Genomic DNA, 11,822 nt, shown 5'->3' with positions numbered 1-11,822 from the left:
CTTTTTTCTGGGTGTCTGGTTGGTGAGTCTTTCCCACATGCTCAGGGTTCAGCTGATCGTCATATTTGGGGTTGGGAAGGAATTTTCCTCCAGGGTAGATTGGCAGAGGCCCTGGAGGTTTTTCGCCTTCCTCTGTAGCATGGGGCACGGGTCACTTGCAGGAGCATTCTCTGCATCTTGGAGTCTTTGAACCATCATTTCAAGGACTTCAATATCTGAGACACAGGTGAGAGGATTATTCTAGCAGTGGGTGGGTGAGAGTCTGTGGCCTGCATTGTGCGGGGGGAGGGGGAGAGGGGGGGGAACTAGATGATCATAATGGTCCCTTCTGATCTTAAAGTCTGTGAGTCTATGAGAATCTGTTTATAGCTCTAAATGTTAATGTGGACCATTAGTCATATTTCAAGGTCCTAATGACTCAAACCAACAACCTCTGGATGGTCATTTTTGTCCTGTAAGCCCAAACTGTGGTTGGTACAGGGCTGGCCCGAGCCATTTTGGCACCCCGGGCCTGGGCCCAGGCACATGGCGCCGCCCCTGAGCGCACGGCGCATGTGCGGGCCCAGCCATGGCCATTGGCATGCAGCCTGGGGCCCGCTCCCTGGGCACACGGCATATGCGCTGCCCAGCCTGGCCTGGGTAGTGCTGCTGGCGCGCGCCAGGCCGTGCAGGGCCCCGCGTCCGTGTGGGGAAGGGCACTGCTGGCCGGTGCCATGGGGGGGGCCAGCGCTGTGGGAGCCGGGCGCGCGGCACCTGATGGCAGCTATAAGTGACACTGCATGCCCCTTACAGCTTCCATCAGGCGCCCCCCATCGGTTGGCTCCCTGGGCAGCTGCCCAGCTCTCCCACCCCTTAGTCCAGCCCTGGGTTGGGCCTAGAAAGACTTGTGACCAGACACCTGACAGTGGAATATTTAAAGTGAAGTCTTTAAAGCTAAGTTGAATATCTTTCTAAATACATATTTGAAATCAAACAAGCACTGAGCTTGAAGCAGAAATTACCAGGTGAGGCTCAATGACCTGTGTTATGTAGCAGTTCAGATTAAATGATAATGGTCCCTTCTAGCCTTATAATCTATGAATCATCCAAGAAGTTTTCCACCAAAACAGAGGAAATAAGACTTGACATTACTGGTACTTCTATGGTAAAAACGCAACATATTTTAAAATACTATATCAGGCCTTCTGTAATATCACGAGGACGCAAAAGGGTAGAGAAACTTGCTTGAAATAGATGGCCTGAGAATATTTTATACAAGGGTTTGAAATATTTTATAGAAGGATTTGGTCCTGCTTTGGGCAGGGGGCTGGACTCCATGACCTCCTGAGGTCTCTTCCAGCCCTAGAATTCTATGAAATGTCTCTAATTAGCACAGTTCTGTGCCATATTATTTTCTTTCTTGCATACTTAAACCAACAACATAAATCCTTATGCTCTTATTTTTTACCCCTGACCATTTTCTTTTTTACCTTGACAAGCGTCCAACTCAGCCCCTTTCAGAAGCATGGCATTAGGCAATGTGAGATTATTACAGGAAAGCTGATTCTCCTCTCTCTCACAGCAGGACACACAAGCAGTAACTATAGTAAAGTCAGCGGGGAATTATATGGGATAAGTGAGAGAACAATCAGGCCCATGACATTTAGAACCAAGCTGGATGTTTTCTCAGAATTACCAAGTATCAGAGTCAACAACTTGATTAATGAAAATAATTGTCTTCTTCACAAACAATATTTTATAGTTAGCAACAGCATTGCTGCTGCTCACTCTTGACTCATTTGTGGATTCATGTTTAAAAGGCGGACATCTCATAAGTGAGGCAGGATACTGAGTCAAGTCAGATCTCATTATCAACTTGAGGTGGGCTCTTATAAGTAAGGGCAACATTTTCAAAAGCAGCCAAGTGAGGTAGGAGCCTAAGGACGTCTACACTGCCATGTAGTTCAAAGTAATGGAGTGTGCACTGGCATGCTGCTCTGTAACTTTCCAATCTAGATGCTGCAAGTGTGAATTTGCATATATGTAGTACTCTCTGAAGAGGGACTTACTCCTGACATACTATAGTGTGAGTGGAGAAACAGGTCCTAGGTATGTATGTTTCACTTCCTGTGCACATACTAGGTTTTTTATTCTAAGTATGTTCTAGGCCCCACCCTTTTGACAGCCCTTCGGCAGCTGTGTACTTTATGCTTTTATTAGGATGTGAGAATTCTCACACAGCAGGAGAATTTCACGCAGCAGGATGTTTTATTGATCTAACAACTGGTTTTTGTTCCTAAAAATATTGTACATTATGGGTGGGCTTCCTAGGGAGCAGCAGCTTCAAATGATGCCTGCCTTTGATTTCGTAAGCATAAACCCTATGATGTAACATATGTAAGTATATAAGAATTGCCGTATTGGTTCAGACCAACCTATCTAGTCTAATATTCTATCTGTGACAGTGGCCAGTACTAGCTCAAGAAACCCTGCAATCGGTAGTTACAGGATAACCTACTCCAGGAAAAGCCTAAGAAGTTACTCCCCAATAGTTAGAAGCAAATTAGGAGGAGATAGATCTCTCTCAGGACGTAGCCCAATACTATGGAATGAACTCTCCCGGGAGTTAAGGATTCTCACAAAACTCCCCATCTTGAACACTATTTCTTTGCCTTTTCTCACAAACACAGTGCAACATGAATGTATCTATATACTGTTATTATTTAAAAAAATCTAAAATAAAATACTCCACACCTTGCTCCTCCTGAGAACAGGATGAGAGAATGAACATATGGAAGATGTTAGTCATATTGCTTCACGCACTGCTGGAAGGTTTCAGATACTACAGTGCTGAGAATGATATAAGAACCTGAATAGGACTTAATAGAATTAAGCTGTGAAGCACAAAGGGTCATATCCCTTTAAAAATACTTATTTCTTTAGTATTTACTAGAACACTTCTGGATATCTGTATCCATATAAATATTTGGTTCCTGTCTGAATCCTGCTAAGCTTTTGATAATGGCATGTGGTAATGAGATCCACAGGTTAATTGTGTATCATGTAAAAAAAAGTACTTTCCTTTCATGTCACAGTCACATTAGGTATCTGAATATCATGTGATGCTATAATTATCACCAAAGAGATTACACATTATTTTTCTGCAGGGGAAAATGACAGACTGTACAAGTAGCACCAAAGTTTTAAGGATAAATTTCAAATAGCCAAAGTGTCCAAAGGCAGAGCAACAAGCTTTTGTCCACTGTAGTGTTTTGCAGTATTATTTGAGGTTTCTGACCCCTGTGTATATGCGGTGTTGTTGTCCAATTCACAGCAACAACACAAAAGTTAATGCATGTATAGACAGCTGCTAACAAGAAAATGATTTTCATTTCCATTCCCAGATCAGTGCCTATAGCCCAGGTGAGAGCAATAAGCAGCCCACAGGCTGGACACAGTTCACCAGAGTTAGCCCCTAATGAGCCTCTAGGGGCTTTATTTATCTGTGTGTTAGCAGATATGACCACTTGCAGTTCCCACTGACTGTGGTTTGCTGTTCCGAGCCAGTGGAAGCTGTGGAAAGGGGCATAGGCGGAGCAACTGCTTCCTTTAACTGCTCCCATTAGCCAAGAAGGGTGAACTGAGGCCACTCAGCACTCCTGTTGCAATCTCCCATTCTCATTCCATATGCTGATCATAATTGTCCTTCACACCCTACCAATCTACAATCTGAGTGCCTCCTTTTTAATCCCTGAGCCCCCATCCAGACAAACGATGTCTCACATTGCTGAAGGAGGAGCAGAAAAAGCTGGGTGGTGGACAGGATCAAAGGGCCAGGAGCAGGGGCTGTATACTTAGCAACTAGCAAAATGGGGAAAGGTTCTTGGTAAGACTCTATGCACTACTTTAAAAAAACAAGTAAAATCTGAAGCAGACAGATAATTTCCTTCCTCTTTTCTCCTTAGTGCCATAGACAGGAGGCACAAACAGGTGACTTGACAAGCTCAGCATTGAAACACCTCATTAAATTACTACTTTAAAAACTGTTGATATCCAGTAATAAAATGAGATCCTAAGACAGTGAGTAACCTAAGATCTACTAGGCAGTTCTGGGCATCTTTAGTTCCCATTTTCTTTCTTTAATTTTTATACCAATCAAATATATCCCAACTTGATTCATTTTCATCCTCCCACTTCTGGCCATTACTTAGCCAAGCTACACACAATTTTTCCTGTATTCTAGCCTGCCTTGTTTCCAGCTTTTGTCTCTGCAAACTGCCTGGATCATGTGGTACCTTCATATTAAGATGAATGTACAGGCCAGATCCTCAACTAATGCAAAGAAGTGTTGTTCAGCTGAAGTCAATGGGAGAGGGCCTGGCTTTAAATTAAGTGTTCATACAATGGAAAGCAGCACAGAATAGGAGAAATCTGAAAGGGGAATGAGGGCATAGACTATAGTATGAAGCTGACTAGGTTCCCCAAATTGCTGCACACAAACGAATGATTGCACCGGAATTCCCAGAGAAATCAGGATGCATTAACAGTCACCAATCAGTTTGTAAATGAACTGCAGCCAATGACTCATGTCAGTAACAAGCAAACAATTTTGTACTGATTAACGATATTATGAGCTGCAGTCAATTACTTATGAAAACATCTGTAAAGAATTTTTTTAATTAGCTGCCAAAGTCTGGCTGATTCCATGTGTGAGGATCAGTCATTCTTGTTCATGGCACATTTCAGCCACTCATATCGGTATACTATAATGCAGGAACATTACAATTTAAAAGAGAATTATACCTCAAGAATATAAGCAGCATGAGATTCTGATGGAAAGACTTTACTCTTTTTTTTTTTTTTTGCTATGATTTTCAGCATAGGCTGAGGACCTGCAGTTCTCACTGAATTCAATGAAGAACTGCAGATGCTCAGCATCTCCGTAGACCTAGTTATTAGTTACAGTACAAATATACAATACCATCAGGAACACCAACTATAAATCTTACTATTTTTACACAGCTCCCCAGTCAGAGACCTTGACTTCAAAAAATAAAAACCCTTATGTCTTTCTTTGTTCCCCAGTGAATAACTCCTTATATATTAGGAACATCACTGAATCAGTCTGCAGGTTTGGTACTGCTATCAGAGCCAAGCAAATGACCCTGGGGAAGAGAGTGTTTCTGTGAAACCTGAAACCAAAAATGGTAGGGCAAGCAAAGAGAAATATGTTGAAAACTTTCAAGAGTGCAACCAAGCAGCAAGCCAAAACCAAAAAATGACCATAGCCTAAGCAATGTCTATAGCAGAAAATGAGAACACAACCAGAATTTCTATGATGGTTATTAGGGATATTGTTATTCCCCATACATCTAACAGGGATGGTACTCAGATACTCTGATGATGTTCAACAATCGAAACCCCCAAAACAGGTAGATTTTGGCAAAGAACTACTGGTTTTCGGAAAGTCAATGCAAATGACTTTACATCAACTTTAGTGGATCGATTTCACCCTACATATTTTAAGTTTTGGGTGTTCTTGGGACATGCCTTGAAGAGGTCTTGTTTTCAGCAAGTGATGAACGTCTAACCCTTTACTTATTATATGTTCTAGAAAAATAAGGGCTTGCTTATACAAATTGCTAGTGTGCAGCAAGTTGGATATAAATCTATCTTGCAGTAGCTTGGTGTGCATTCACTTTGTGTGTGGACCATGCAGCACAATAAAAGTTCCATAGTGCATTTTAATCCCATTTTGAAATTAGGCTTTAAATTGTAATTTACAGCACATCAAGAGTTACATTCTCACAGCAGCTTCCCAATCATTTCAAGATTTAGTTAAAAAATGGTCTGTTTGTTTTCAGAACTGCTCTTGGACTTGCTCCAGCCATTCTCACGTACCACTCTTTCTCACCCTGCTACCGCTGTTCGTCTAACGCTGGCCTTCTCACCATTCCTCCATGCACTCTGGCCGTGGCAGGGGAGAGAACCATCACTTTGGCAGCTCCTTCCATCTGGAACAGCCTTCTCATGTCTTTTCATCTCTCTGACATACCAGCCCTCTGCTGAAAGCGCCGTCCTTCCTTTCTCATGTAACTCAGTTTCTTTTTGCCCTTTGCTTTAATTAACTTGACAAAAATACTATTTATTATCGAATTCTCCTTTTCTTTAGCTTTGTAGGAATGACATTATAGTTCAAGACATTCCATAAAATGACATGTTATTGCAGCACATGAAATTTTGGTCAGGAGCAATGTTAAACCACATTAAAACCTTTGAGTGAATTTATAAGCTGAAAGACAGAAACTTTCTAATGAGGGTAATCTCTTAACTCCCCCACATCGCTTATGCTATTGTTTTGATATAGAAAAGCAAAGCTTGAAAGGATGCTGTATGACTTACTCCTAGCATGCACAGCTATTCTTTGGTTTGCCTGTCCACATGTCCCTAACAAGGGCAATCACACTGTTTTTTTGCACTTGCTTATTCTACAGGAGAGCTTGTTAAAATCCAAATGAATCTGTCAGCACAAATGATGGAATCCCACATGACAAGAGCAGGGATTAGTGTGACAAAACATCTGCCTATGTTGACACACAATGTCAAGAGAAATGAAGCTCCACCAGAGACTGATCCATGCAGCTTAGCATCCGCACTTTGCCACTGACTCCTCTGTGACAGCTGGGTGCACTCGCACGATAAGTGTGATGCAGCCATGAAGAGCACAAGGCTTATTCTACAGGAGGCTTCCTGACAGCTCTGCCTTAGGAGTTTATGCTGAAAGCATTTATAGTGCTATAAATGCTTCCTTCTCTCTTTCACCGTGAATTCTTAAAGACTGGTTCTCCTGAGAAGGCAATTTACTTACTTGGGATAATTCCTTTGATGAAAGTTGGGTAGAATCTCTGTGTTCTGCCTTGAATGAAGAAGCAGTAAATCTTGAAATCTTTCTGTCAAAGGAGAAAAGAAAAACAGATTTCAGGTTGTGACTTCATGTTATAAAAGTTCAGCCCATCAGTAAGCAAACAGTATCATAAGAAACGGCCACACTGGGTCAGACCAAAGGTCCATCTAGCCCAGTATCCTGTCCTCTGACAGTGGCCAATGCCAGATGCCAAGGGAGTGAACAGAACAGAGAATCATCGGGCTATCCATTTGCTATTGCCCATTTCCAGCTTTTGACAAACACTGTCCATTCTCTTCTATGGTATGGTTTTAACTAAGGCACCCACTCTAGACCATTAATAACCAAAACACATCCACTAGAAAACTAGAAATCAGTCTTTTAAACTACATTTTATAATATTGATGCCTTTGGTACTTACTATTAGGTTGGTTTTTTTTAATTCTGAACCAGTAGCACCATTAAGCCCCAACTGATGATACCAGTCTCTACTTTAGTTGTATGTATTATTCTAATTTGGAAAGGTAGATGGGTATACTGGCTTTATTCCTTCCAGTCTAAGAGGTCTCAAAGAGTCACTTCTCATCCATCCATGCCCTCACATGGGATTTCTCAGAGGTTCCATTCTGTTATTTCACCAGCTGAATATGAGTACTGTGCCAGCCATACATTACACAGCTCTTTGGCTCTCAGATGTAAGATCCTCATGGCATACATTCCTTGCCTTCCCTACGCCTAGAAACAGGGATCTGGGTGAAAATGACACAACTGAAGGGCAATCCTGAAAATATGGAGGTGATAATACTGATTGTACTGAATCTCTCTACTGTACTGATTGTACTGAATCTCTCTACTGCCTTCCTACCTCTCCGTTGGTACATTGCAATGTGCTTAAAGGATATGGCCTAATACTCACTGAAGTCAATGGGAGTTTAGTATTGACTATAATAGAAATAGAATTGGACTGGTATTTGGAAGCTTCAGTACAGAATGCAGCAGTCCATTTCACCAGTGAAATGAAGTGAGAGCACAATACAGTGATGTGCTGCAAACTGGATGGGCTTCCCATCTGTTTCCCAATGCAATGCATGTTATTGGCACTAATCTGTAGAGGGTTATAGAATCAAGGACCTCACTGCCTTGCAGATAACAATGGCTGAATTAAAATAGCTACATTTATCAACAGTCTTTAGATGTGAATGGTGTAGGGCTGGGAGGAGAGAGTTTTCTGTTGCAAATACCTGGCTTCAAAACCCTCTCCTAGTGGACACCTTCCAGAACATGAGATTGCTGGCCTTCAGAACATGGCATACAACTGGGGATGTAAAATACTATTTAATGGTAAACCAGTTAAATGTGATGTTTCAGGGTTAACAAACGGCAGTGGGCGGGGGCTGCTCCAACCTCCCCTCCCCCCCCCCATACACACACCACAACATAGCCAGGATGGTGCAGACCCCCTCCCCCCCACACACACACACTGCAGACTGGGGCTGCTTTATGCTGGCAGGTGCAGAGGGCAGAGAGCTTCTCTAGTCCCCACTGGTTAACTAGTTAACTTTTCACATCCCTACGTACAACTTATATTTGGTTACATATTTGCTTAATGTTAAATCTTACAGGCAATTTAAATTAGTGCACAATGTATTTTTGAAGATATTCAGCCAGGTACCAGAGCAACAGATGATTATAAAGGATCCTACAGTAAATCAGTATTTTCTGATCCATAATATACACACAAAGTGAAATATAAAACTGTGCATTTAAGTGGCTAACAGTTGCCTTTATGCAAAATGGGATTACAATCAGATACTACAGTTTTCTGAAATGTACTTTAAGAGAAACACACATGTGAAGTGCTAATGGTTGAACAATCCCAAAACCGGGATATGAGTTTGACCAAAACCAATCTTTATTGTCTCCCACCCTTTTTGTTCCCATAAATTAATGTCAGTAAATTAATCTACAGATCTACTATGCACATGGGATTAATTAGATCCCACCTTTTGCACATTTTAGCAAAACACAAGTTTCAAAAGCTTCACTCATTGACAAAGGAATTTCTGACTCTTCCCTACAGGATTTTATGTTCCTGTGCCCATGAATTACATTCTTCAATATAAAGCACATCATTTAGTAATCGCTAGCAGATGTGATATGGACAATATATTTCATTTTAGGATAGAATTATGCCTTCAAGAGTCAGTGCTTCCCATTTCACCCCATCTTCTTCAAGGCTGATATATAGTCGTAGTGATGGGGGAAAAAAGAATATTCACAGAATCCCACTAGGAAGACCTAGATCTGAACATTTTCCATCAAAAATTGTTTTTTTTGTGAAAAATTAGGTTTTCTTTCTGCAGAAAATTTCTGAACAAAAAGCTGAATGTCCAAAATGAGAGAAGTTATTTAACAAAAAACCAAAACATTTGAACTTTGACATGCAGCTAAGCTGCCTCATAGGAGCTGTAGTCTGAATGCCCCATTTCCGCACTCTCCTTTATAAGCCAACCTCCCTGTCTTGAATACAGCTCCCATGATACACTGCATGCAACTCTCATGATGTACAGGCTCTTGGGAAGGGAAGGCAATGTAAGGACGGAGTTTTGGGAGAGAGATGGAGGGAGGGGAGGAGGAGGGCAGCAGCAGTGCATACTGGGACACAGTTTGCTTTTCTTTCTGCCCCCCCCCTCCCCCCCGACAATAAGGGAGCGAGGGGAAAGTACTTGGATTCCGTGCATGCCTCTCACTCCTGGCTGATGAAGGGAAGGGGCATAAGAGTAATTTGTGGAATCCAAGTACCTTTCCCCTTGCTCCTTGATCATCAGTGAAACAGGAAGAAAAACAAACCGCCTCCTGGTATGCACTGCTTCTGCCCTCCCTGCTCTCCTGAAACGCTGTCCTTGAGATTGTGGTGCAACATGGGAGATGTAGTCTAAACAAGAAGCCTGGTTAGCAGATGAGAATAGGAGCATGAAGCATTTGAAGTGCAACTCCCATGGATCACTAGGGTGCAATACTCAGGCCAGACTCCAACAAGACAATAGCTATGAGAAAGTTAAAAAGGTTTGCCTGCTTCATCACCGGGGTATGGTGGGTAAAGCTGGGACCAGAGAGTAACATCTCAGTCCTAACCTGGAACTCTGGGACCAGGTCAGGGCCTTTGTTTAAAGTATTACAAATCATGCAGTTACCTCGTGTGTCTATTTAAAGGTGCAGTCAGCCAAATTCTGTTTGACTGTGTAAAGGCTGACGCTCACTGCAGGAGTCATCCTACTTCACCTGGGCTGTAACAGACTACAACAGTAACTGGCCTTTGAATAGGACACGCAAGGTGCTTTATAATATGCTCAGTGGAGGGGGAGTTTCTTCCACCCCATGAAGGTTGGTCACAATACGGATTTTAACGTGGCACCCCAATAATAGGTCACTACAAGTTGTATGCACAAGTTAGGAATATTCTCTAGTTTAGTTTACATGGGGTTTTGAAAGTGTTACGTATAAGTGTATGCGGTGAAAAAAGCTTGAGGACAGATAGGACACTCCTCAGCAAGCAGGTAGACAATTCGTATCACCAGTGTTTGTCTGAAACAGGCACAGCCTGGGGGGGGCATCCCAAATCAGAAGACAGGCTTGCTCTCTCTCCTCCTCTCCCACCCATTCTCCTGGCCTTTCTCGTTGATGCAGGCCACTTGGCAGTATAGCAGCACTGAATTTGACTTCTTGAGAGTGGTTTCCAATAACATGACTGTTCTGGCCAATATTCAGGAGGATGTGGCCAATCACATTGACATGAACCACAGTGCACATCTCTCTTATTGGTCTGATTTCCAGGCCAGTTAGACAAAACCACTTCAAACTATGGGCAGTTTCTCAGCAGGGATGGGCTTTGTATCCTCCTCTCCTTATAGGCTTTGCTTCTTCTTCCATGCCAATAGGCTAGAAATACCTTCTCACTCTACAATGCATGTATCTTACATACTCCTCAAACAAGTGAAACCTCCAGCCCCTGAAAATTATTAATAGGAAAATATATAATACTATTGATGTCTCCCTCCCTCTGCACTCCTTCCCACCCATGTGTATCTAAATTAGACTAAGTTCTTTAGTGCAAGAATTTATGTCTTTATTTAATTGGGTTTATTTAGATTTAAATAAGTAAAAAGATAACCTATACAAAGATCTAGACACCCTAACACACCCTAACTATCACCAATAAAATCTCAGCAGTATGAAAATAATCAGTTCAACAGAATATAACCAAGACAGACACCTAGCAAAACGTCTTTCCAGCCCTACCTAGCATCTATAGCTCCCATTGTCTTCTACTGCAGTTTTGAGTACACACCATCTCCGAAAAGACCAGCCCTATTCTGCTTTGACCTCATCTCTGTTACATTTATGCAATTCCATTCACTTCGTGGAATTACTGAATATAATGGAGAAGAGAATACTTTATAAAATTGCAATTGCACTGTCTTCCAGTAGCTATCAATTTATAGAGGCAGAATGGTGCATTTCAAATGACATTATCCTTTTTGATTATATTACCATCCATGACATTCTAAAATAGGATAGTACAATACATTCATCTGTAAAAATACTAAATGGCAATGACTGGAAAATATAGCATATTAAGAGACATGTCCTCAAAGCATTCTGAACTATCTACCAAGTCATGTTTCCTTATTCTAAAATGTGCAAGTAGTGATATAAAGTGGCCCAAATGGAAAACATATCATGATGATTCCTTGCATCTTCCTAACATTTATCAGCCAAGAACCTCAAAGTACAGAACAATTACATTGCACAAAAATCCCTGGAATTATCATCTCCATTTTATAGATGGGCATGGTATAATAAAGATAGCTTAAGGCCTGATATTTCAGAGGTGCTGTGCATGTACAGTTCCTATTAATTCAACACTTTAGAAGATCAT

At 41.7% G+C, this 11,822-nt stretch overlaps 1 protein-coding gene across 3 annotated transcripts in view; it reads right to left on the bottom strand.

Annotated features, from left to right (window-relative positions):
- NOX4 (NADPH oxidase 4) overlaps positions 1 to 11,822 on the bottom strand; it is a 183,726-nt gene that overhangs the window by 67,943 nt on the left and 103,961 nt on the right. For all 3 annotated transcript variants that reach the window (XM_075919391.2, XM_006118376.4, XM_075919393.2), the window contains one exon: positions 6,848 to 6,929. In XM_075919391.2, the coding sequence (XP_075775506.2) occupies positions 6,848 to 6,929 (82 nt within the window). The remainder of the gene's footprint in view (positions 1 to 6,847; positions 6,930 to 11,822) is intronic.

Source organism: Pelodiscus sinensis, chromosome 1 (assembly GCF_052426305.1).
Source record: "Pelodiscus sinensis isolate ZL-2025 chromosome 1, ASM5242630v1, whole genome shotgun sequence".
NCBI lineage: Eukaryota > Metazoa > Chordata > Testudines > Trionychidae > Pelodiscus > Pelodiscus sinensis.
Note: the sequence above shows the minus strand (reverse complement) of the source record. Positions and strands in the feature narration are given on the sequence as shown.